The 27,328-nt window shown below is 46.5% G+C and overlaps 1 protein-coding gene across 1 annotated transcript in view; it reads right to left on the bottom strand.

The window, feature by feature from the left end:
- OBSCN (obscurin, cytoskeletal calmodulin and titin-interacting RhoGEF) overlaps nt 1-19,284 on the bottom strand; it is a 139,994-nt gene extending 120,710 nt beyond the window's left edge. The window contains exons 1-8 of the mRNA XM_088154839.1: nt 18,577-19,284; nt 18,156-18,468; nt 12,400-12,669; nt 9,728-9,988; nt 6,388-6,690; nt 5,031-5,297; nt 3,920-4,192; nt 411-683 (exon numbers count right to left, since the gene is read on the bottom strand). Of these exons, the coding sequence (XP_088010965.1) occupies nt 411-683; nt 3,920-4,192; nt 5,031-5,297; nt 6,388-6,690; nt 9,728-9,988; nt 12,400-12,669; nt 18,156-18,468; nt 18,577-19,284 (2,668 nt within the window). The remainder of the gene's footprint in view (nt 1-410; nt 684-3,919; nt 4,193-5,030; nt 5,298-6,387; nt 6,691-9,727; nt 9,989-12,399; nt 12,670-18,155; nt 18,469-18,576) is intronic.
- Nucleotides 19,285-27,328: the final 8,044 nt, after the last annotated feature.

Below are 27,328 nucleotides of genomic sequence, written 5' to 3'. Positions count from 1 at the left end.
ATGGCAGGAAGTGTTTGACTCCCAAAAATCAGGAATTAAACTGTCAAAGGAGGGCACATGGCTTTCACAGCAAGACTTTGAACCCCTGATGAGGTGGTGCTAAAATGATGCACACACTGAGCTAACAGAATAAAGGCCAGATGTGGCTGCCAGCTGTTCAACCAGCATCGTGCTTGGGTTGTGCTCCAGCCCAAGAAAAAGCTTGAACTGACCCAAATAAATCACAGCATTGTTATATTATTTGCCTATACTCCTCGTTTGCATTAGGATCACAACAAGGGTCAGAATCTCTCAAAGTGTAGTGCAAGCTTGGCCCAAAAATCTGACAATTTGTAACGTAGGACAAGCCTAAAGAACAAAATCCTGCATTTCTCACAGACTCTGATCCTATACTTGCACTACAAACTTACCTGAGACTTTTAAATCAAAAGTAAGGGTGTCATCCCCAATTTTGCAGGTGTAAGTTCCTTCATCTTCTTTTGTCACAGCCGAAGCCACAAGCTTGTGCAATTTTCCTTTGTCTTCCATGGTGAATTTCTTGCTGGCTGTGATTTCCTTCCCATCTTTGTACCACTTGACCATGATGTTGGCCTCGGAGGTCTCAGACACAAACTCAGCCTGTTTCCCAGCAATGGCCTTGACCACTCCTCCAGTTTTCTCTTTGTTTATGAAGTTTGCAAGTGCTGAAACGAAACACGAGCACAGCTCTGGTAAAGAATTCTGTGCACAGCAATAAAAATGGACATTGACATCTGCATTAGGTATTCCTTTATCATAAGACAAAATCTATTCATTTAATTATGGATCTAATGACTAGACTCCAAAGTAGACAACTTTACAATCATATTCCTGATTATCCCATGTCCAAAAAAGCAGAGCAAATAGGCTGCACAAGAGGCTGAGTCAAGGAGAAGCTGCTCCAGGAAACAGAGCTTTAAAATAATATTTTAAAGAAAGGTGAGGAAAGAAAGAAACTGGAGGTAAAGTCAGGAAGGTTATTCAATCATTATATTGCAACCACCTGGCAAATTAATTTGCTCTAGAAGAGATTAAAATATAGCCTAGCTAAATTAAATTACATAAAATTAATAATCTATATGGATGTCTCATAGGACCAAAATGAAAAGAAATTTATTCCTAGAAATTAACTGGAGCATAGAAAACAAACAATAAATCTGGCATCATATTAACATGGAGTGAAATAATTGAGTCACCAATTGCCTCAAAGCAAAAGATTCAAACCCCCACCAATATCTAAGGGGAAGGGAAGGGAAGGGAAGGGAAGGGAAGGGAAGGGAAGGGAAGGGAAGGGAAGGGAAGGGAAGGGAAGGGAAGGGAAGGGAAGGGAAGGGAAGGGAAGGGAAGGGAAGGGAAGGGAAGGGAAGGGAAGGGAAGGGAAGGGAAGGGAAGGGAAGGGAAGGGAAGGGCACTGCTAAGACATTCCTTCCCCATCATTACTGAAACTCAGACCATAGGTTCAAAGCTGTGGGAAGAAGAAGGAGATGAGTTCATTCATTCACCTTTCCCTTCCTCAGAAAACCAGAGTGAAAAATACCACCAGAGCAGCCCTAAGGAGATGTCTCAGATGTCCCTGGTCACCAAGGGAGGTCATGTGCCAGAGGGGGCCTGGCACGTGGAGCTCAGGGCAGTGCAGGGACTGCAGTGACAAATGGCAAGTGCATTTCTGGCTGATTTGGGCAGGGGGCCCAGGCAGTGACACAGTGGCCCTGGCTCAGCACAGTGGCCCCTTGGCAGCCACGTGATGCCCACGTGCCATTTACAGCTGACCTGCTCCTCAAATGATGCCCAGCTCCCCGTGGCTGATGAAAGGTGTAGATGATGGAAGGTAAAATGTTGATGCAGCATTTGTGAGGCTCATCCCACAAGGATGAGAGGTAGCAAAGGTGATTCTCCAGGAATCAAGCTGTGAACAGCAGACTATGAATCACAGCTTGTCAACACAGATTTTGAAATAATAACATTAATTACTCATTTGATAGTCACACTACAGTGAAAAACACTGAGAAATCTATCAAGTAATTCAATTAAATGTGGGTAGAACTGTCAGCATGCAAAATGATACTAAAGAGGCAGAGCAAGAGAAAAAATACCAAAATTAAGAGCAGGTGCCAATTGTAGACAGAAATTCCTCTATATATAGACTTAGTCACATTTTAATTTTTTTTTTCAGCTCTCTGAAGTTTGCTCTTTGAAACAACCAAACAAATTCTAAAATGTGAAAAACTCCATGATATTCTCAGGTTTTGCTGTTTCTACAGAGACCAAGAAGGGGGAGATGTCAGCAGAACATGATGATGAAACACCTCAGACTTCCTCCATGCAGAAACAGTGTGATCATGGTTGGGAGGAGGGTGAGGGTGAGCTGTGGGACAAAAACATGGAAATCAAATGGCTTTACAGAGTGAACTTGCTACTTTTCAAAGAAAAATAGGTGCTGAAATCCCTCCAGTCTTGTTGGAAATGATACAAAGTTTAAAAATTTTTAATATAACTTTAGTCAGGGGTTTTGTTCACCTTTGCCCAGGGGGAAAGGAATTAAAGGTGTTTTTTTTAAAGGACTGTATCCCCACTCGAGGCCTGATGAGCTTAACGTCTCAACAGACTGGGGGTAGCACAGAAGACATAAAAAAGATAACAACCATTAATGACCATTAATGAGCATCAACTCCAGACATCACCCCTGGGATGGTCAGAGACTCCTGGTCTCAGAAAAGATCAATAAGAGAACAAAGAATGGGAAACTAATTAGCATTGAAGGGAAAGGGATCCATAACCAATAGGAATCCAAATACTAAGAACTCCATAATTTGGGACCAATGAACATTGAACCAATTAAATTCTCTGGGTTTTGACTGTAAGTATGTGAAAAATCTAGTGAACATCATGTGTGATGGAACGATTTTGTCTGCATGACCCAGGCAACGTGTGGATGAAATTATTTCTGTTGCATATCCTGGCCACAAATTAAGTGATGCCTTGATTCTCTAACACTACAAAATGTTGTTGGACAGTTTTTGGGTTTCCCTCTCTTTTGGTGACAGGCTGGAGTGGCCTGGAGTAAAACTTTGTGCTCTGAACCTCAGCAGACATCTGATGATCCATGTGAGGAACAGTCTGGGGATAGACTGGGAGTTCTGGACAAAACCTGGTCCCCTTCAAGACAGAGACAGCTTTGCTCTAGTTCATAAAATATCTTGCACTGATGGGAAGGTTTGCAAGAAGGAGGCTTAAAGCTGTTGGTTTCAGGGTAAGGGTAGAGACTGCAGTGAAAGGAAGAACAGCCAAAAAGATAGGGCAGCTGTAAAACAGTGCTGGTTCAAAATACCCAAATAAAGTGCCATCTTGCTGCTTTTTCTACACATCTGAACACCCTGTAAAAAGGAAGGGGTTAAGCCATCCAGTGTGCCCTGGAAAGGTCTATTATTGTCCACCACAGTATTGACAGAAAATAATAAAAAAATCCTCAAACAAATAGTAAAAAAACCATTAACAAAACAAATCCCACAACTCAAGATGATCTGGTACAATCAGAACCTTAATCAGAGCTGAAGTCTCTCTCCAGTGACCTGTCTGATGTCCCACAGCGAGTGTGGCACAGACATGGGCTCCTGTGTCATGTCCTGCCCCTGGGGCTGCATTTCTTCAGCTCAAGAGCACTTTTCCCTACCCACCACTCACCCTCACCAAATCCCCTGGAATATCAAGATGCCAGCTGGAGTGAAATCACAGCTCTTACACCTCACAGTTGCCGTATTTGCTCCCCAGTTCTGCTGTGGGACCACATTACCAAGGCTGGATGCTGATGGGCAATTGCCAGCCTCCCTTTGTGTGCCTTGGTGGCTCCACGGCTTTAGGGCAGGGACATTATTAGTGCAGAGCAGCCCAGGCAATCCCTTACCTTTCACTGAGAGCTGGTAAAGCATTTTATCCCCTTCACAGACACACTCATAGACTCCAGCATCCTCCTCGGCAGCGCGGCGGATTTTCAGGACGCGCCTCTTCCCCACGGTTTGGAACTCGTATTTTTCACTGGCCTGGAGCTCCTTCCCATCTTTCATCCACTTCACAGTGGCCTCTGTGTCTGAAAGCTCAGCCTGGAGTTTGGCTTCTTCCTGCAGCCGAGCTGAGACTTTTTCTATGTCTTTGCTCTTGTTGGTGAATCTCACTGCAGCTCCTGCCAGGACAAGAGGCTTTGTTATTTTGAGTTATATCCTGATTATATCATGATATAACTTATCCCTGATATAGGTCTGCTGTAGACTGTGAGATCTCTGAAGGTATCAGATCCTGTTCCTGCCCTCACACTCATGCCAATACTGTGTATTCTTTCCCAGTTCAGAAAACTTGATCTGTTTTTTTTACCAGTCACCAAAAAAAAAAAGACCAACACTTTTTTTCCACTGATAAATAATACTCTCAAGATGCTTCTGCACAGATCTCCCAAGCCAAACACATCCTTCCAGAATAAATGATTCATTATGAATTCATTATGTTTTGTCTTGCAATGTGGTAGGTACAGATGTTAATGTCATTTCATAGAGGAAACCTTGATCTTAAATCAAGTTCCAGCATACTAACTTTTATATCCCCCACATGGTGGACTAAAAAACCTACAAGAAAACCTTTGCTAGTAATGAATGCTCTTTTACTTTTGAAATATTATTACAATCCAAGAGACTGGTCAAACCTAGAGCTGAAATGAAAACTTTAAGGTGAATTAGTGGCAGATTTGGTGACAGAATCCACTGACAGATGGTTGTGAATAATATAAACTTGACAGAAATTAGTGAGCTGATGTGAAGCTGATAGTTCAAATACCATCAGCTGGCCAGATCAACTCACTCTGAGCTGTCATGTGAGGTCATTACCAGGACACACATTCATCACATGACAATTTCAGGTGCTTTCCACAGACCAAAGAAAACCCTCAGCCCCAGTTTTAATCCTCAAGTCCCAGAAACCACCCCTTGACTGGGAGAAGAATGGACAACAATGCCAATAAATAATACCTCTCACTCTCATCTTGGTGCTGGTCTCAACGTCATTGGCAACAAATTTCACTTCTGCCCCATCATCTCTCCTGGTGACATTTTTTATGAGCAGGGTGTGAGTGGTTTGGGTTCTGTTCATGATGTAGGTCTCACTTTCCTGTAAGACTTTGCCATTCAGGTACCAAGTGCCAGAACATGTCTTGGTCAGGTCGACAGTGAACAGGGCATCTCCTCCAGGTGCAACTTCAGCTGTTGTCAGGGGGTTTTTCACAGCCAGGACGGGTTCTAGGGAAGAACAACACACACCTCTGAGAACAAACTGTCCTGCTGGAGGATATCTCATCTTAGGAACCAAATTGTCAGGGTAAACAAGGCGTGAGAATAAATTAATGCAGCCTTATACAAATCTCATGCACTGAAGGAAATACATAGTTGGTCTAAAGGATTTGTTTCCTTCAGCTACAGTAACTGACTTTTGGAATCCTATTTTTGCAGGTCTAGAAAACCTGCAAAATATAACTGCAGGTGTATTTTACTGATTTTTTTTAATCCCTAAAATGTATAAAGGCATAGGCCAGAAACACCTAAGTCCCCTACAGGTGTGTTGTTTTTGAATAGCCAATATTCAGATTTCAGAGATTAGGTTTCAGAACTTCTTAGATTTCAGAAGGAGAGACTTCTAGATATCCCTATGAGTCAGTTCTAGATATTCCAGGACAATACAGGAATGTTTAGACAAGGATGAAACAATCACAAGACACAGTGTGATCAGTTTCTGTGGGTCTTCAGTATCTGTACAGATATTTTCTAGTGCAGTGATTCAAAAGAAGAGGGAATGCCATTGCACCCAATGATTCTATGGGCACATTAGCACCCTAGAAATAAAGCAAAATCCCTGGATTTCTACTATAAATCCTTAGATTAATGAGAGACTGGCTAGAACTTGGTTTTCATTATGATATGATCACCCATAAATATTCTCTAGGTGCAAGATCACTATCTCACATCTATATATTGAAAATTGTGCCATAAGGCCATCTCAAATTTTCTTTTCATTGCAGGTGCAGAAGAAGCATTTACAGGTTTAAGGTCCAGAGCAGGGAGCTCTGTCTCTTCCACAGCCTGATGTGGGATACTGGAACATAAACACACCCACAGCTCCACCCCAGAAACCCAACCACCATCACTGAGCTGGTTCTGGACATTTTCCTTCCTCTTTTTGGTGAAGACCAGTGGTTGACATGAAGCAGGAGAACCAGCAGTGAAGGCAAAGAGGATTTGCTGGGCTATTGCTCCATCCTCAGAGCCACGGGAGATGTTCCCAAAGCACCCAAAGGTGTCCGATCACCCCATTTCGTGCCGGTTTCGTGCTCACCGAGGTGCAAGCTCCCAGGGAATTCCAGGTAGGGGCTCTGTCCATAGGTGTTGACTGCAGACACCCTGAACTGGTAGTCAGCCTCTTCTGGCAGGTTGCTGACCGTGAGCTCGGGGCTGGGGACGTGGGACTCGTGGCACCTGACCCAGGTGAAGCCGGTGAGTTTCTTGCGCTCCACGATGTATCCGTCGACTGGAATGGGCCTGTCCATCCTCGGAGGGGACCAGGCCAGTGTCACTGAGGTTTCTGTTTTATTTTTCACCACAGGGTCAGCTGGGGGTTGGGTGGGAGGTTTTTTGGGAGCTGCGCAAGGGGGAAGAAACAAAACGGAACAGAGAAGTAAGTCTCATGGGAGTGGAAAAGCCAAAATAGCTTATGGGAGACTAAAATTACATCTTGCTTAATAAATGTCCGTAAAACATTGATGTGAGATGGAAAAGCAAGAGAATGGATGGAAGATGCTTTGAGGAAGATGACAGAATCATTATCATCCCAGGTCAAGTCCAAACCTTGATGTCTAAATCTTGTATTGCACAGCTAAACATATGTGATTTCTACACAATATTAAAACCATCTACACAGTCTTCAACAAACATTTTGTAGTCCAGATCCAGACTTCTGCCCTTCACAGCTCCTGGGCAAAGCAGACTAACACTCAGCTTCTTATTTTCGCTCAGAAGATGGGTAAAACCAACAGCAAAGTTTGTTCAAATCTTTAAAGAGTTACGGAGAGCTCAGCTTGTAACACAGGCTTGGATGTTCCCTGCAGCCTCCTTGATCTGGGTATCTGTCCTGCTCCTGAATTTTAGGCTACCCCCACTCAGAAGCTGTAACTTTGTCTCCCAAGAGTGACATCGTTTGGGATCTTTGTTTTACTAATTTATGCAGAACCAGCTTTTGGGATTGGGGAATTAACTTCAAAAGGAAATGACAAAAAGACAAGTCCCCACCATGAGAGCCTACTATTGAGGAGATGTGGCTATTTTATGGTAACTGAAGCTACAGAGGTATTCCTGCAGGTATTTGCATAATGAATATTTATTTTCAGCCTTTCATTCCTCTTGAACCCTTTAGAGGAGGCTCAAGTCCCATCAGGATTATTCACTACGTGCTGCCACTGATATGGTCAAGAGGAATTATCTGATGTGCTCTAGTTACACACCTCTACTGACATGGCCCAGGATTAATTTCATTTAATTTTGGCAATCTGAAAGGTGTCTGAGTTAAGTCAGTCAACCAAACTCCAGCTGTGATCCCATGAACAGCACACTCAGGAGCAATTAATCCAGCTTAAAGAAGGTGTGGGAGGTAGGTGAAACAGTCACACGGTGGACATATTCAAGAATTCCCAACTAGATGAAGTCTCTTGATGAGCCTAAACTAAAAACTGAGCTCTGGGACAACTGATCTCCTTCCTGCCTCAGTTTCCCCATCTTTAAAATCGGCATGGTAACAATGCAAGATGACAAATAATACACAAACATTGCCTGCACATTATAAAAGGTATCAGAACAGCCACCACCAATCTCACCCAGCTAATTGAAAAAGATGTGGACATAGTACACAGGATTCTCCAAGCAGTAAATCTGATATGCACAAAGGGTAAAAATAGGAAATCTCAACGCGATACGCTTTTCCTTCCTTACATAAATAGCCACAGAAGTGTTTTGGGGTGCACAGTTACCAGCCTGTCAGTAACTGCTGGTCACAGATAGATGTCAAAGGTCCTGTTAGGGGAATATTAAGCTGAACACTAAGCCCTGGAATGAGATCTCTTGACCTTGCCATCAGAAATGGTAATGCAATGTTTTCTTCAGCAATACCTGCTTGTAGGAAGGCAGCTCCTTTTAATTTCTGTTCTGTGAATCAACACTTCCTTCATAATTTAAACAGCAGAGTCTGAAATCAATCTGAACTTTATTGTTCCCATTGCATAGGTGCTTCTTTGGATGCTACAGCTTTAAGAATACCTTCGAAATTGTCACAAAGCCAAATGTGACACTTTCCTCATTTTAATTCAATGGCATCAGAATGCCCAAACCAAGTCTAGATAACAGCAGTTATGTATCTTTTAAATAAAAGATTCCTTTTTGCCACTGACCGATTGCAGTGGTGAGAGAAGAGAATTACTCCTCCCAAATTGTGACTGGAGTGGATGATTTGTTCATATATAAACTAGAACTGTAACAGAGACAGAAATCATATGTATTTTTATCTTAAATAAAGCAGATTTTGCCTGGGAGTGTCATCAAAATAATGCCAAATAAAATCAGGCAACTTCACCAAAATTTCATTTCAGGTCCAGTCTTGATGATGTTGCACCTGCTGCTACTGCTCTGTCAAGAAAGATACATTTGTGTCATACTTTTTCCCCAGCACTGCTTTTACCCAGAGAAACTGTGGATGCTCCATCCCTGGGAGTGTTCAAGGCCAGGCTGAGCAAGGCCCTGCCAATCCTGGTCTGATGGAAAGTGTCCCTGCCCATGGCATGGGCTGGAATGAGATGATCTCATCCAACCCAACCCATTCCATGACTCTACAGATATTCTCTGTTTTGATCCCTCCAAACATCCCATAACACTCATGGCCAGGCTGGTGGCTTTTTATGGCAGACATCAGACCTCCAGCTGGTTTTGGACACCAGAAGTATCACGGTGGCACTTGAAACAACAATGCTGCCACGGGAGCAGCCATGGGAAGGTGTTGGAACCCTAAAGCCTGGGAGTTTTGAACTTTCTGTGCTTTCTGACACTGACCCCCTGGAGAACACTGCTTTTGACCTGAGGCCTTGGAGAAGGCTTCCAAAATTGAGTGATGGAGTTGGAATCACTGGTGTGCAGTTTGAATAGAAGTGTGTACTTTCACATGGTGAAGGGTTTGGAATTTGGGATTTTAGAATATAGAAATAGGTGTGGGACAAGGTGGACATTCTTGAGTGTTGTCTTTTCTTCCTTCTTGTTCCTTCTTCTTCATGATTTCAGGCAGTAGTTTTTTGTTTGGATAGAAAATCCTGCAGTGTGGGTCACAGGTGTTTGGTCACTGGGTCAAAAGTATCAATAATATAGGTGTTAGTTTTTAATTGGATAGTTAGCCTTTAAAGTCCTTGTAACTAGCTAGATACACTTCCATTTTCTCACTTTTAGCTTGTTAACTAGAAGTGCTGAAGAACTCTCTGTACTATAGATAAGATTTAATAAACAACCAAGCCCAAACAAGAAAATCCATCTGTGGAGTTTCAATCCTGACTCTGAGCGAAGGCAGAAGAAAAAAAAATATAAAAATAAAGTGGAGCTACTATCAGGAAGACACAACAGCAAGGCCAAACAAAAGAGAAGCTTACTGGTCACAGTGAACTGGGTAGAAGTCCTGCTTTCTTCAGCCAGGAAGGCAATCTCACCAGCATCTTCCATCTTGCACTCCCTGATGGTCATGGTGTGCTGTTTGCCAGAGCGTGTGATGGAGATTCGCTCGCTGGCTTTCACCTCCTCTTTGTTCTTCAGCCACCGCACGTCCTGGCAGTCGTTGTCCAGCTCCACACAGAAGGTGGCTGTGTCGTTGATGAACACTGCAGTTTTCCGTGGGAGTTTCTTAATGATGTTCCCTTCAAACAACGAAATAAACGTAGTGAAGAAAACGGCAGATGTTAAAAGCTTTGGCAGCACTGGACCGTCCAGACTGAAACAGGATTGAAACCCAATCAAAGCATTATAGACACCTTGCAATCAGTTCCAAAGCTCTGAGTCACACAAAACAGATGACCCCAAGGATGCATTTTGGCCTTCAAATACAGAAAAGCAAATCTTTTTTGACTGTAGTCACTCAGGTTTCTTGTCTGCCAAGCAGAGCCAGTTGCTGGGCAAACACAAAATATGCATGGCCTGGCAGGAGAACATATTTGACAGTTTCCATTGCCCACATATGCTGGGAATTCAAATTAAAACTTTGCTGAAGTAGCTCAGTCTTAGGCCAGACAGGTCTCTCCTCTACCTTTAGGATTTCACCTCCATCAAAGTAACCAACATAACCAACATGGCAGACATAGAAGTTACCTGAATTCATGAGAAAGACACTGAAAATCTCAGGTTTCTTTTTGGAGTTAACACAGGAATTCACATTGAATGATTTTTATGTCCTTTCCAAGTGACTGTGATTATCATCACTTACTAGGACAACCTCAAAGCTATAAGATGTGACTATTCACAGAAAAGATTGGACAAACCATAATGAGACCACTCCAAATGACCAACAGTGACTGGCTCCAGCTCCAGAGCAGTCCCTGAGAGGTGAAAGAGGCTTCACCAGAGCTGTTTCATGAACAGCAATACTGAACTCCCTCATGAAGTAACACATCAGGCACAGGGTTCACCACAAGATTCAAAACCTGATTCTCTGCTTATCCTCCTCCTTGACCTCTCTGCCCACAGCAGTGTCCTCATCCCACAGCCCTTTAGCTCTCACATTGTCCCAACCCCACCTTGCTCTCCCCAGTCCCCTCCCAGGGCAGGCAGGAGGCTCCCCTAGAAAGGCTCTGCCTCCTTTCCCTCCAGACAGCTCCACCTGGCTCAGTCACTCTCTTTTGGATGGAACATATCATCATAGCACAAACAAGTGAAAAAAATACCAGCTGTCCTGCTGGGACCAAACACACTTACAGGAGTGGGCTGGTCCACACCTAATGGAAGGTGCAACAAAAAGATGGCAGTCTGAATTCTCCCAAGACTCTGGACTAAATTTTCCCTTCTGCATCCACCTCTGTGCACTTCCAGCTCTTTTCTGGTGGTACAGAAAGGAACTGGCACCAGGATGCACATCACCCAGCTGTCCTGTAGCAATTTATAAATGAGGAACTTCTGGTTTCACTGGGAGTGTACTCAGGCTTCAAACGAGTCAGGACAAGATTAATCCTGTAGGTGTGACAGTCTCCAGTGCCTGCAGCTCTGGGGTTTGTGTCTGCTCACTGAGAGACACCCACACCACACCCAACAACACCTACTCCCACTTCAGTCTGACCCACCAGGCTCAGGACACTTGGACATGGCCATCCACACCTTGTCCTTTCCTTGTCCCCTTTCTAAACTCCAGAGAACATCTCCAGCTGCCTGGGATCTGGACCATGGATGTGTTTTCCAATCTAAACCATGCTGGTGTTGACTGCAGCCTGCACCACACATCTGGCCACAAAGCACAGCTGCTAAACTCCCTTTCCATTGTGGTCAGCACCACTCCTGGACAAGAGTCACCACTCTGTTCACAAGATGTGTGTGACAGTGCCAGGGGACACAACACACGCTTGGGATCATGTTAAGATGATGCTTTAGGATTTAGTTTTTATATTTTTCAAATCCTGTGCTGCTTTAGTGTGCGGCTGTAAAACTCCATAGCCTATCAGTTGCTGTTCTCTCATTTTATTCAGACAAAACAATTCCTCTCTGAGCCTGAAACTCAAGGACACCTCACTGCCTCAGGCCCCAAGAAATGTAAACAGCAGTGAATTGGCAAACTTGGAGTAAATTATTTTATTACCTGAAGTTGTAATTGGAAGATTAACCCCTGGTATGTAAATGGACCAAACTTAAAACTATATCAAAAATTCATGACCATTGTCCACCTTGGGTGTAGCCCCTCTTGGAGGCTTTTGACTGCCCAAGGTGCACCTGTTGAAGATTTTTAATAAATATCTGCTTTTTTCTCTTCATCTTGACTAGCCTCTGTTTTAGGTAGCCACTCCAAGGCATCAAAGAGAAGTCCACAGGCTACAGCTGAAGGAAGCATCTTTGTACAGGTTCCTACTGGGTGACATCTTGTGCAACAGAGCCTGTCCCTCTGGCTCTGTGTCCAGAGACACCCTGGCAGGAACCCCAGGGACCCACTGACCACACAACTCACACCCTCAGGGGCTCTTCTCCCCTTCGGTGCCCACACGGACGGGGCAAACCCAGCTCCCAAAGGTCAAACCTGGAGCCTCAGGTGCGAGCCCCACACTTTTGGCCAAACACCAAGAGCCCTTCCTACCTTGGACAGAGAGCTCTGCAATGGTCCTGCTGCCCTCCTTCATCTCACAGATGTAGACGGCGTCGTCGTCCGTGGTGACGTTCTGCACGGTGAGCCGGCGGTACGTGCCCTCCTCCTCGATGTTGTACTTCTTGCTCTGCTGGAGCTTGGTCTCCTCCTTGAACCAAGCTGTCTCTGTCCCAGGAACGGGCACCTCACACTGGAAGGTGGCAGATTCCTTCTCCCTCACTTCGAGGTCCTTCAGCTTTGCCTTGAAGGGTATGGTGGGTTCTAAAGAGGGCGAAAACAGAAAGGAGGAAGAGGAGTTTGTGATGAGAGTAGGTTTAGATGGGAATTTAGGAAGAAATGAGGGTGGTGAAGCCCTAACACAGATTGCCCAGAGAAACTGTGGCTGCCACATCTCTGGAAGTGGTCAAGGCCAGGTTGGAGTAAAAGGCCTTAAAATCCTTCTAGAGTTGGTTTAACGACAAACAAGCTGGTCATGGGATAGAGCACAGGGCAGAAATTCCAGGTGAGAATGAGCAGCTGAGCTGGTGCAAGAACCAACGTTTTCAGGGTCTTACAGCAGAAATAAGGTCAGCTGAGTGATCTGAAAGGGTACAGAGAGCTGTGAGGTGGCTGTGCACAGTCAGAAGTGGGGGAAAGCCCAAAAGGAGGAGTCTTTCTGTTCTTCCCACCAGCACCAAAGGCTCTGCATCAGCTTTTGTCAGTGACAATAAAAGAAACAGAGAATGAGCCCCAGTCTCCCAACTCCTCCAGCAGTGGGGCTGCAGTGCTCTGGCTCAGGGCCAAACCCAAGCATAGATCAAACACACAAAGCAGCTGCATGACAGTGAGGGGAGTCATCTCACGAAGTGAACAATGTCAAATTCCAGCGACAGCTGAGCCGTGACATCACCCTGCCACCCCAGCCCTAAAGTGGAGAAAGGGGAGCTGCACTGAGGAGGACAGCCGGGGGTCAGGGCCATGGGAGTGGTGGCACAGCCGTGTCACACACTGGGATTAGCCAGTGCTGATCCATGGCTCATGCTTGGTGAGAGATCATGCTTTGATGTGTACCTTCACCTCCCATAACGGCTGTGCCAGCTCCCAGCTGGTTTTTGTGACTCCATCCTGCCTCACCACCCTCACAGTACAGAATTTCTTCCTAATAGCTGATATAAATCTCCTCTCTTTCAGTTTAAATAAGGTACCAGGCTCTAAAGGACACCTGGAGGGAGCAATGCCAATACCAGCCTGCAAATGCCTTGGTTGTTATCCTGAGGCTAAATCCTGACTTGGAATCCATACAGTATATCCAGGAACAGGAAGGTAACACTAATTCAACATGTCAACTTGGTAATATTTTAAAAAATATTATGCTTAAATACACCTCAGTTTAATGCAAGTCAAAGTCTTGCCTTGAAAACTTTCAGCTATGGTTACACAGATCTGCTCTGCCCACAGTCCAGATGGTGATTATCCTTTTTTCTTTTTTTTCTTGATTACTTTTTCAGGGTTAGATGTTATCTATTAAGATGAAATTCTTTATTCTGAGAGTGGGCAGGCCCTGGTACAGGGTGCCCAGAGAAGCTGTGGCTGCCCCTGGATTCCTGAAAGTGTCCAAGACCAGGTTGGACAGGGCTTGGAGCACCCTGGGACAGTGGAAGGTGTCCCTGCCATGGCAGGGGATGGAAGGAGATGAGGTTTAAGGTCTCTTGCAAGCCAAACCATTCTGGGATTCTGTGAGGCCACACAAGTTTTGATCAGAAGGATGCAGCCTCTGGCAGGAGGGAGGCTGGAGCTGGCACTGGGAACATGCAAACCTGCACAAGGGCCAAAAAGAAACACAAGCTGCACCTGAGAAGCACACAAGTGTATTCCCATACTTGGAGCAGCTGGCCATATCATTAACCCCTCTCCCTTTACAGTCACTAAGCAGTACCTAAAGTAAAAAAAAAAAAAAAAAAATTAAAAAGTTATTCCAGGAAAAAGCTCTAAAACATTCGAGCACAGAAGGGTTGGTTGACTCTCACGAATGCATTGCAGTTACATCAGTGCTCCCCCAGCCAGGGAAAGGCAGTGCAAGGCTATCTTTGGCAGCCTGGGGTCACAGATATCCCCTGAAAACAACTCTGCTTTCGTCCTGCTGACATGTGCACACACGTCTTATCTCCCTCTGAATGGAGCTTCAGAGCGACAGCAGCTGATAAAGTGAAATGAAGCCTGGGATGAACCCAGCCCAGGGCTTTTGGAGATGTGAGAGTGGTTCCAAAACCCACCAGCCTCCTCCTCCTCCTCCTGAGCATATCTTCATGCTCTTTACAAGGTCTACAATATGCCTGGTCAGGCAGAGGGGTTTGATTGGGGTCAGGGGATTATAGAAGGACCAGAGGTTTGAGATCAGGCATCCCAAATCATCTGGTCCACAACCAGCATCACACCCAGGTCAGAGAGGTGCAAATAAGAGAGAAAATAAGAGCTGTCAAAATCTGCCCACTGGGAAAAATATGAGAGGCACAGCAGAGCAAAACACTGAGGGAACACAGAGCAAGAGCAGCTTGTGGAATTAGCAGGAAACTGCAAGAACTTAGATCAGAGATTAATTTTGCTGCTTATCCCGAGGAGATATTTCTCCAGTCTGTCACAGGCTTTTTTGTTTGGTCCATAGCAAGTGAACTGGCAATGAGATGATGTCATTTTTAAAAAGCAAGTCCTGCTAACACATATTTTGCTAAGAATAGGTGCAGCCTGCAAAGAATCCCAAGGTTTTCTTAACCTTATCAAGGCACATCTGTCCTCTGGACCTCACTTTTTCACTTGCCTACATTTCCTCTTTCTTACTGCTGGAATTCTCACATTTATTATTCCAGAGGCAAGTTTTCCCCCTACCTAATGAAAATGTTCCAGGAAAGGTAAAAAAATGGACAATCCTGTCAGTAAGAGCTAGCTAAATGTGGATTGACAAGCTTCCACCATCTTGAGCCTTTGATCTTCCTAGTTACTGTGCTTTCCAAATTTCCTTTCTACCTCCTCATTTCTCAAGTTGCAATTCTCTTTCAGATCTCCAATGGGACTGTCATGACAGGGACCATCCAAAATCACATCTGATCAGAGGGACAATAAAGTGGCCTCAGGACCAGAGTGTTTTTCCCATCTCCATCCTGTTTGTCTTGCAACCTTTAACCTTCTCATCCAGGATCTGGTTACTTTATTCAGAGACTCCAGTGAATATGGCTTGGCCCAGGGTGCAGACCTGAATTCTGTTCTCACCAACTTTACACAGTCTAGGGAAATCTCCAAAGCCTTCAGGAAACCCAAGCCGGTTATTTATGCTCCTCCCATCCTCCCCACTCCTTGATTTGTTAAAGGTTTAGTCTTGAGAAGAATTTCCCCAACTCCTTTTACAGCTCACATCTCAGTGTATGGATTGTGATTTTATCTCTGTTCCAGACACGTTTCTGAATCTAATCAAGCTTCAGCTTGCCTCATTTAAGAGAGTGATTCTCTGCCCTTTAGCCTTCGAGATTTAAGTCTGATTCACCAAATCTCATTTAGGACCAGCTCAAAAATCCTTTTTTTTTTTTTCTTCAGATCACTGATCTTTAAGGCACAGGCTCAGCAAAGTGTTCACAAATGTTGGGGTTCCTGGGTCCTTAGGTCCCTAGGATCTAGACTGACAGAATATAGGAGGCTTTCTATGGATGTCCCATCCCTGGAAGTGTTCAAGGCCAGTTTGAACAAGGCCCTGAGCAACCTGATCTAATGAGTGGCATCCCTGCCCACGGCAGGGGTGTTTGGAACCAGATATCCCTTAAGGTCCCTCCCAGCCCAAACCATTCTGATTCTATGATTCTAAGGGTGGCTTGCTTGGAGAATTCAACCTCTCCTACATGGCTGAGCAAAGAGAAGTTTGCATGGCAAGATGATCTCCCTCCCTAAGCCTGGTAGCATATGAACCAGGGGCATCACCAGTGACAACAAACAACAGAATTAAAAACTTTTTTCACTGCTGCATCATTCTGACCTGTCTTGGGAGGGCTGAGGACTTCTGGTGACACAAAGGAGAGTCATTTATCAGGGCCTAATTATAACCAACACACGTAGATTTTCCATGGCAGCCTTGGACAGGGAGCCAAACGTGGTCCAGCGTAAAAAAGAAACAATCCATAAACGTTTCCACTTCAGCCTCCTGACTCACAGGCAGCTCTGGACAAGGGACACGGATCAATAACCTTTTCCCATGGTGCTTGCTCCCAGGCTGGCTGCTTCCCTTGCTTTCCCCACCTCCTTTGGAACAGGCTGCAGCCAGGAGTGCAGTGAGATAAGCACATGCAGAGCAGGGGGCGTTTGTTTTTGCAAGGGCTCGGGCAGGGAACTGAGCCTGATCCATCCTCAAAGTGATCACCCACCCAAGGGCCAGGATTGATCTTCAGCTCTAAGTCCCAACCCATGAGGTAATCACAGCTTTATGGAACAGGACAAATGCCCTTCCCCACACCACTCAGCACCTCCAAGGGACAGCAATGGGTGGGACAAGTGCCAGTGAGTTCCACGGATCAGGTGTCACTGATGGACACAGGGACTGAGCCACTGATGGGAAAGGCTCTGAATGTAAAAGGAGATGTCCAAAAAAGGGAAAACAGAAAATCAAATAACACCTGAGAGTCTTAAAGATGAGTATGAAACACAGATAATTCCTACTTATTTGGATTTCTAATTTATTCTGCTGCCAGTGAAAAATCATCAGTTCTACCAGATGAGTGGCAAAATCTTTTGTCTCTGACAGCTCATTTACAGGTGCTGCCTAGGTTGCAAACTGCCTGCTGTCCCCTTGCCAAATGGGAGAGCAGCTGGAAAATTTAGAGCTTCCTGGATTGTTCGAGGCCAGGTTGGACGGGGCTTGGAGCAACCTGGTTTGGTGGGAGGTGTCCCTGCCCGTGGCAGGAGGTTGGAATGAGATGATTTTTAAGATCTCTTCTAATTCAAACCATTCTTGGATTATATCAAAACTGTGTGTCGCACTTTTGTTGCCATTCTGAAGAACTTGGTCTGACCTTCACAAGAGTGGAGTGACCCTCTGAAGGGAAGTTCCTCACCACTGCCTATGGCCAACAAAGGCATCCTGGACCTGGGAGGTTTTCTAGGAGCATTCAAGGAACACAGACTATCCAGCAACTCAATGTGGGAAAAGGGTGAAGAGCCTGGCAAGAACAAGGCTGCTGGTGGGTCACTGTACAGGAAAACTGAGCTGAACTGTAATTAGAGTTGGAGTAGGTCCCCCAGGGGATCCAAGGCAGCCTGACATGCTCATCTTGTAGGGAGGGGTTTCCACTACTGCTGCAAATGGCATGTCTGAGTAAACCCCATGATGAACACAAACCCAGATGTGATTAAAGCCTGGAGGGTGAGACGGGGCAATGGCAGTCACTGACCCAGAGCATGGGAAGGGATCTGTTACACCACTGTAAAACCAGCAATGATGGGAGCCTTAGGGGTCTGGTGGATCCCAGCTGCCCCACAGCCAGCCAGTTCTACATCATCCACCCGTGCCTGGCACCTCTTTACTGCCCTTCCTAAAAACCACCAGCACTGGGACTCTCTCCCCAGGCCACCTATTCAAAAGAACAAGCCCTTTCCAGCAGGAGGGCTTTATTCACATTTAAACACTCTCCCCTGCAGCAGTTTGGAGTCAGAATTTTGTTCAAACCCCCACCCCAATTCAAAGGTGTGTTATTGCAGTCATGCCCACCCTGGTGAGAAGCACAAGCACCCACCTTTGACTGTGACCAGCACGGAGCTGTAGGTCTGCCCCGCCAGGTTGGAAGCCGTGCAGGTGTACAGCCCATTGTCCGTCTGCTTGCAGAACAGGATCTTCAGCACGAAGTTCTCCTGGTCATCCTCGTAGATGACGTGCCGCCGGCCCTCCACAATGACCTCGTTGTCCTTCTTCCACACGATCACGGGCTTGGGCTCTCCGGTGACATAGCAGCTCAGCTTGGCGTGCTTGCCCTCCGTCACGCTGCAGGTGCGCGTCAGAGCCCCGAACGTGGCGTTGCGGGGCCCTTTGGTCAGCCCCGCTGCCCGCTCGTAATCCCTGCACAGGCTGTAGCCGATGCTGGACAGCCCCTCGACGGCGGAGTAAGCCTGGGCAGAGGTTGAGTCCAGAGTTCCGTGGGAGATGTCCGTCTTCCTGATCTCCTCCCGCCTCTTCTGCAGGTGGGACAGCAGGGAGGCGGTCTTGCCGCAGCTGCTGTCCAAGTTGGCGCTGCTGCCCGGGTTGGAGGAGCCGTGTGTTTCCACCACCAGAGCGGCCGAGGCGCTGGCGGAGCCGATGAGGTTCTCTGCCCGGCAGGTGTAGGTGCCACTGTCCCCCAGCTGGGCACACTGGATGGTGAGAGCGTTGGATTCCCCGGCAGACTCGATCTGGAAGCGTCCAGCATCCGCCTTGTTCCTCAGGTACCTCCCATCCTTCTCCCAGTTCACCGAGAGGGGAGGGCTGCCCTGGACTTTGCATTTGAACATGGCATCTTCTCCCAAGGTTACTTTGATGTTGGAAGGTTTCTGGATGAAGTAAGGAGCTGACTCTGTGACTGTGGTCTCCTGTCCCACTTTGATGCTGACAGCAGCAAAAGCCTCCCCGATGGTGTTCTTGGCCCTGCAGATGTACTGGCCGCTGTCCTCCAGGCTCAGGTCGTAGATGGTTAGCCGATACAAATCCCCATCCTCTGTGGTTTTAAACCTTCCCCCAGATTGCACTGGAAGTTTATCCTTTTCCCAGCTCACCACTGGGATGGGGTTTCCAACGATCTGGCAGCTCAGGGTGGCATCCTTCCCTACAGACACCATAAACGCCTTGGGCCGGGTCAGGAAGCGCGGGACCCCGCTGAGGGAGCTGTAATCCATCCTGGCCTCCTGCCTAAAGGGGACAGAGAACAGGGTCAGCAGACAGCAGGGCAGAGGGTGCAGCCACAGAATGGCTGCACTTTCGTGGTATCAGGGTGTTTGTCACCTGGAACCCCCACGTTTTCAATGCCCTTCTCATGATGGGTGAGAAGGTTTTGGAATATTATTGGTGTTGAGGATTTCTTGTATTTGAGGTATTTGCTGGATAAGGTAACTCACTTGTCCACAGAGCCTCTGGGCAAATGAGAACTCTCTGGGCTGTGCATACAGAAGGAACATGATGATGCCTTTCCTCTGTGGCACTCACAGAGGGACCTGCACTAAAGCTGGGTGACAGATGAGATGGTTCTGCAACCACAAGGAACAAACTGGACACTAAATTCTGAGAGATGTGTCTGCCCATCAAGATACTGCCTCCATCCCAGAATGGGACCTTAAAGATCACCTCATTCCAACTCCCTGCCATGGGTAGGGATGTCATCCTCTAGATCAGGTTTTCCAAGAAGATTTAAGTGCACCATTTCCCTTCAAGCTGTTTAACCCCTTTTGCCTCATGATGCCAGACTCCTCTGTCCTGGCAGCTCCTGTCTGAGCCATAGGAATGATCCTACTCAAGGTGAGCACATCCCTGCTTTTTTCACCTTCAAAATGCTGCACACAGCAGAAGGACCAAGGCGCTGGGTGCTGTAACTCAGAAAGGAAATCAAACCTAGTCAGTGAGACAGAAATATCCTTCTTAATCCTACAGCAGTTTGGCTTCCCTGCTGGCCACACACCCACCCACTCTCTCACCCAATGGCAGGTGCTCTCACCATCTCCCCCCCAGCTCCAGCAGAAATCCATAGGAGCAGGCAAAACCCTGCTTTAATTTCTTAAATCACCATTTCTCCATCCTCCATAGTGCATTTCCATTAATATGCAAATCGCTGATGACATCAGGGAGTGAGGTTTGGATCCACCTGCTGCATGACCTTGGGAAAAATCACTTATTTTCCCAATTTCTCATCTCCCCTCCCACTTCTTCATATCAAGCCAGATGGGCTCTGAAATAATTATGTGCACAGTGTACATATGACAATGTACTTGCTGAGGTAAATGACAAATTGTGCATGAAAATTAATAACAGATTACAAATTTCATTCCATTTATGATGCTGGGGTTTCAAAAACACAAGTTACCAATAAATCCATGCCATGGAAAAAGGGTGGCCCAAAAATACAAAATGGTATTTGTTATGAGAGCCCAAGAAACTTTTGGAAAACTGCCTCAGGCACAGGGTGGGATTCTTGGGGCTGTCCTGAGCAAGGCCAAATGTTGGACTCAGTGCTATTTATGGGTCACTTGCAGCTCAGGATATTCTATGATTTTGTGATCATTGATATCATTCAAAATGGCATCAATGAGCCAAACTCCAAATTTCATCTGGGTCACAGATCTGAGGCAAAACCAAATGTAACCTTTCTACATTTAACAGAGAATATACACCACATCCTGTCCTATCCTGTGTCTCCTGCTCCAAAGAACACACAAAATGACAAGAAGCAATCAAAGACTTCTCCTTTTAGATTAGACCAATCCTTTCTAAACGAATTCAATTTTGGCTGCTTTTGTTCCTGGTGTTGAGTAAATGTCATCATTCTGCTACAAATCTTTAGAAAATAAAGAAACAGGTTTCAAACATTAAATCTGTGAGGGGGGAAAAATTACTTTTAGTAAATGCTAAGAGGGCAAAGAATGATTGACTTGTCAGTGCGGAGACCAACTGACTTTCTGCTAAGTGAAAATACACAGAGAACTGTCTTCAATACACAGATCTCTTTTCTCTTGGTCTCAAACTGTGAAATCTGTGAATTAATTTGAACTTCTCTGGATCCTCTTACTACCTCCAACCTCCACCCTCAGCTGAGCTTTAAAACTTATTTTCCATAAGTTTTTGTGCAGCTGCAAGCAGACAAGCTGCATGAATGGTTAGAAGGGGCAGATAGGAGCCTGGGGCTTGAGCCAAAGTACACTGAAGTCAGTGGAAATTTCCACTGAGGTCAATTGATTGACAATCAGAGTGGTCTGCTCATTTGGGGAAGGACCATTTCAATGGTCAGAAGGAGATGCTGAGGTTCAGCTCAACTCTGGAGAGCCCAGCAGGACCATTCACTGCATTAACTAAGTTACCAAAACACAGAGTCAGAGCTCATGTCCTAGTATTCCCAGCCATTAGCTTGAATTTCAGGCTGCACTGTGCCACCAAACACTTGGATTCACCTTCAGAAGACACTGCCATGTCTCACCCTTCCTGGCTTCCTATTTGGTCTAATAGATGCATCACTCTGACTTATTTCCAGCTTTGTAGCATTTCAAAAAGAGCAGAAAAATCGAGTTGCTTCACTTCTCCATCAAATTGGGCTCTGCACAACGTGGATAAGTGCCTGGAGCACTGAGGTGGCTACAGAGACACGAGAGGAGCTGCTTGGGAACCAGCCAGGGACCTTTCAGGTTTCCATCACCTGGGCCCCAGGACACCTTTCTGTGCCTGGAGGAGAGCTCTGCTCTGCTGGAGCACGGTGAGGGCTCTCAAAGCCTGGCTCTTACAGGAGCAGCAAAGCTGCTCACTTGCTACAGTGCATCCTTCTCTCCCTGCCCTTCTGTGCTAAGCTGTGCCCAAACAAACACGTCCCAGCTGCTCCCTGGTACCTCTGAGAGTCAGGAACAGTCAAAAACAGGGAAAATCCTGCACCTGATGCCAGCTGGTTTTGCCTCTGAACCAAACTGGTGCAGCAAATCCATCCAAGGAGCTTCCTCTCAGTGGCCTCAAGGTCCAGCCTCCCTCTCCCATAGCTCCCAAAAACTCATCTGGTGTTTGCAAATCACTTTTCCCCATCCAATACAAGGTCCACAGGCTCAGAGTGGGGTGAAAACCCACATTTCCTGCTCTTACCTACACCTCCAGCAGCTTTCACCATTTGCCCTCACACTCTGGTTTTTACACCATTATGAACAGCCAGGATGCCAGAAGAAAATCCAGGGATCAGCAAAAAAAGTGTGAGCTCATCATTATTTTAGAGATTTTTCTAACATGGAAGGAAAAAACAGGGTTTATTCCTTGCTCTGCCACTGGCTTGCTCATATAATTATGAGAAAGACACTCCAGTTCTCATATCTTTAGTCCCCATCTAGAAAAAGGGGGAAAAAAACTTGTTTTATGGGTGTGGAGAACATGAAATGCAGTAAGAGGCATGAAATCCTAACCTGCAGCAAGGATGAGGCTGTGTATGCATCTAACACATCTAACAAGTTAGACAGGCTGCACAAGATAAATTACATTTCATAATTTCAAATGGGATAAAATGCATCACACTGGATTATGATGATAAATAGATTTAGGAGCCCAGAGAGGACAGACTTGTGAGTGTACTGAAAGGATAAGATTTAATGTTTCTGCTGTGTAACTTGCCAGTCAACTTATTCAATAATTGCTCTGATTTCAATTATTTACACGTTCATTCAAACTTCAAAAAAGCCTAGTAACTCTGAAAATTTGAAAAAAAAAAAAAAAAAAAGTAACTTTGCAAGTGCCAGGACAGCTCCCTTGGAAGGAACAGGACCAGCAACAAAGCATGAATAAAGCTAGTCAATGCAAATGCCCTTTCCAATAAATCTCAGACATTTGCCAGTGTCATATTTCCCCATGTAATCCCTCTGTGATTAATCATTTGCAGCAGAGATCACATTCCCATCTGGGGTATTTCTGAGCACGCCAAAGGCAAACTGGCAGCACTTAAAATTTTGCTTATGTCTTTATTAATTCGGATTTTCCCTGGTTTGTGTTTGGGGAAAGAGGCAGAACTCCACAGAGCTGACAGATAATGCAAATAAATCACTGCCCTGCAGCAAACATGCAGCTGGTCCAGGGCTGTGCCAGTGTCTGCCCAGCCCCTGCTTCCCACGGGCAATGGGATGAGTGCCTTGCACTGGGAATAACCACAGAGCTGTGCTTGGGACTCCAGTTCCTGCTGGAGCACTTGGAAGTGGAACTTATCAGGGAGGTGGAGAGCCCTGATGGTGGTGCCAGCGAATCCCAGAATGGTTTGGGGTGGAAGGGATCTGCAAGATAATCCTGTTCCACCCCCCTGCCATGGCAGGGACACCTCCCACTGTCCCAGGCTGCTCCAAGTGTCCAACCTGGCCTTGGACACTTCCAGGGATCCAGGGGCAGCCACAACAGCTCTGGGAATTCCATCCCAGCCAGGAATCCCTTCCCAATATCCCATCCATCCCTGCCCTCTGGCAGTGGAAGCCATTCCCTGTGTGCTGTCCCTCCATGCCTTGTCCCCAGTCCCTCTCCAGCTCTCCTGGAGCCCCTTCAGGCCCTGCCAGGGGCTCTGAGCTCTCCCTGGAGCCTTCTCCTCTCCAGGGGAACATTCCCAGCTCTCCCAGCCTGGCTCCATCCCAGTCTCCCGGGATTGACTGTGCACTGCTGCCTGATGGGTTGGTTTCACGTTGCTTCCTTAATGCTGATCTGCACCTGGAAAAGCTTCAGCAACCTCTGGGAAGGCAGAGAACCCCCCATGGAAAATTGCCCCCAAGCTGTCAGCAGCCTGTGATGAAGCTCTTGGTGTGAGGGAGGACAGGGCTAACAGGTTATTCTCTGTCCAAGCCTTTCCATTCAAGGATTGGAAAGAGAATCCTGTCCACCAGGACTCAGGGCAAAGAGGAAAAAGCACAAAGCACTGTGCAATCCATGTCGTAAAATATTCCTGAAATAAAGGTGGCCACGAGTAGCAAAATTAGAGACTCTGGGGACATAATTAAACCTAAGGGATCACCAAGGTCCAAACACAGATCAGAAGCACAGAATTTCTCTCAACACCACATTAAGGTCATCATGTCCCTGTTTGCTCATTTCCTCAATTCTCTTTTACCCTTTCTTTGCTCAAGTCAAAAATAATATGTTCATTTGAGGTATTTTTCTTGCCTTTGGAGCTTATGTTTCCTGAACATCCTCTGCAATGCTACATTCTAATCCTCTCACTCCTTTTCCTGACAGGAAACCTCCTGTCCTTGAATCCTGTGCTTTCAAAGAACATCACTGAAACAGGAGCTCCAGATAAAAATCAAGGCAGCACCGGTATTACTGTCGTTTACATGACTTATCTGCTTGTATTGTTCCATCTAAAAACATCAGGAAATGGAATCTGTGGGTGGGAAGGGAAGTCGATGAGTTGTCAAATGGGAAGTTTGGGTTCCCTTTGATGTTTAAAATTCTGCGGAGGGAAAACAGCAGTAACCCAGCTGCCCTCTGGCTTCCAGCAGCCTCCCAGGGAAGGGACAGCTTTGGAATAGCACAAGTGTTGGGTGTCAGCTGCAGGCTGGGTGACATCAGCCAGGCTCTGGTGGCTCTGAGAGCCACCACAGCAGACAGGGAGCCCTGGGGGTGAAATGCACACCAGCACACCCGGTGCTCCCTGCTCATGACACCCCTAAATCGGGGCTCAGTGCAGATTTGTGCCAGCGCTCTAATCCACGATTTATCCCGCTCCACCAGAGCAGGAACGGGATCTGTGGATGAGGAGCCGGGCTCAGGGCTTAGCTTGGGCTACTCTGAATTCCTCTTCAGTGAGGGAGAAGCGATTTTGGCATGTCCAAAGGTCACTGGATGAGCAGATGGGAGAGGTTTCTGTGGTGGGTCAGTCACTGGAGGTGTTGGACACAGAGAACCCTCAGCACACGAAGCCTTTTGCAAGGAGCTCCTAACTCGACTCAGATCAAGGCTTGTCTGCATTCCCTCCCATCCACAGCCTCCATCCTAACCCAAAATCCAGGAGATGTTGAAGGAAAGTTCATGGCAGGTCAGGGGCTGTTAAATATGGTGAGCAACCTCAGGGAAAAGGAGAAGCTGGAGACAATTCTGACCTTCAGGGCAGGGCTAAATATGCACCAAGTGTCTCAGAGGGACCTGCATCCCCTCATATTCCCCCTATTAATCCCTTATCGATAACCTGGGTGTTCCCCACGAGTGACAGCAACCAAGGATTCAACCATTTAGAAAATTCCAACGAGGAGCAAGAAGAAATCAAGTGGATTGTGCACATCACTGGGCAAGGGGGGTCAGATACCTTCCAGCCACTTCAGCAGCACACATTTCATAAAAACCAGGAGAGATTCAAACCACTTAGATGATTTATATGGTTAAAACACTTATCTTTCCTCTCTACAGAGAATCTTATGAAACTCATCCCACTTTCAACTGCCTGGGCAGAAACCATTTTCCATCAAGACACAGCTCCAAGAAACTCTATGCAGGGAAGGGATTTTATCCTCCTTGGGTTTTACTGCAACATGGGGACTTCATATTCCATCCTCGATGGAGCTACAAAACCACCCCTGAAACTTCCAGAGCAGCCTGAAACTGCACAGAGCAGCCCCTCAACACCACAGCAGCCACTTTTCCTTCTATTTTTTCTGAGCCTCCCGAGGCTGCTCTGACAATAGCAAAAGGCCAAAGCACCAGGGAGGTCTGGGCATAGTGGGATGCTCACTCCTGTTCTGTGGGGTCGAGAATAAAAGGTGACAAATGAAGAGAAAACACACAAATTCTGGGGTTTCCACCCAGGAGACAGGAATGAAGCAATGTAAACCTAGAAATTGCATCACAAATTTCACCCAGCTGCATTTTGCTTTGCACACAGCCCTGGAGAGAAGCAGCTGTGGAAGTACCCCAGGAAAAAGAAAAAAAAAACAAAAACAAAACCACACCAGACTTGCAAAGGTAGAAACTCTCCTGTTTTGGCCCATGTGATTTCCTACACCAGGGAGTTGCAGGATCACAGCTCCCATATGGACAAAGAATTCCCTTGGTGACAATCAGCCGTGGCTCCGACCTAAGCCCTTGTATTTTAACGAGTGGACGTCATTGTCATTACAGTCACTCCACCCCATTGAGCTGTAGGGCCCAAAATAGCCTCAGCTGTCGAGCTCCATCTCTGCCCATCTCCCCTCAGAGCCATGTGGAGAAATGGGAGGAGGGTGGGGGGCTGCAGAGTGAACCTCTATTGACACCAGAGAGGAGCTCAGAGGGAAAAAAGTCCTGGCTGAAGAGAAAAGCTGCACTGAGAGTCTGCCCTGGAAATAAAACTTTTCAAAGTTTTCCTTTCTGCCACCTCTCCATATGTTTTCCAGGCTCTCCATGCCCAGTGCTGTCTCAGATTTGGGGACAAAGTGAGTCTACAGCTGAAAACCTGATTTTTTTCACTTTTCTCCTCTGAAGGCTGATCTTTCCTCAGAAGAAATTAAGCAGAACAATCCACATTTGGCTCAGAGCAAAGGAAGGGATGGATTTACTACCTGCACCTTCAGCTCCATATCCAAATACGTTCCATAAAGCAAAACATCCTCCACAAAAAAAAACCACCTCACCCCTCCCTCAGCTACCAGCAACCTTCTCCACTTCGTGCTGGACATCAGCATCCCCAAATCCAGCTCTCCTTAGGCTGAAGGTTTAGGTCTTACCTGGAGTCTTGTCTGAGTCTGAGGAGGACAAATCTCTGGGCAGAGGAAGGAAAAGCCGATTCCTACTGAGATGAAAGGAGGGGGAAGAGGGAAGAGGGGAACAGAGGACATGGAGAGACCATGTTGGCTTGGGGTTCCCCCCCCCTTTCCCCTCCAGGAAAATAAAACAGAAACCCCAGGGATGGCAGGGAGGTGCAGAAGGTCCCCCCAAGTCCCCTGGCAGTGGCTCTGCTGCCCAGGGTTAGGCTGTGCCACCCACTCTGACCCTCCTCTGGGTTGTCCTCCTCCAGTCACATCGCTGGCGTGCTTCTCTTCCCCTCCACAGCCCAGCTCCAAAATAGCTCTGGGTGTCATTTACCGGGGAGATTAAATTTCCTGCAGGACTGAGGCGAAAGGGCAGCGTTTTAGGGACAGCCCAGCAGCAGGAGGGGGCACAAACCCCAGCAGGAGGTGTTTGGGACAGGCTGGGGGACAAGGAGGGGGGTCAGAACCATTCCTCAAGGGCCCATCCCACAGCCAAGTGATCAATGGGACACGGGGA

The sequence above is a fragment of the Sturnus vulgaris genome, chromosome 1, assembly GCF_052056855.1.
Source record: "Sturnus vulgaris isolate bStuVul1 chromosome 1, bStuVul1.hap1, whole genome shotgun sequence".
NCBI classification, from domain to species: Eukaryota; Metazoa; Chordata; class Aves; order Passeriformes; family Sturnidae; genus Sturnus; species Sturnus vulgaris.
This window is presented reverse-complemented; position numbering and strand designations above follow the sequence as displayed.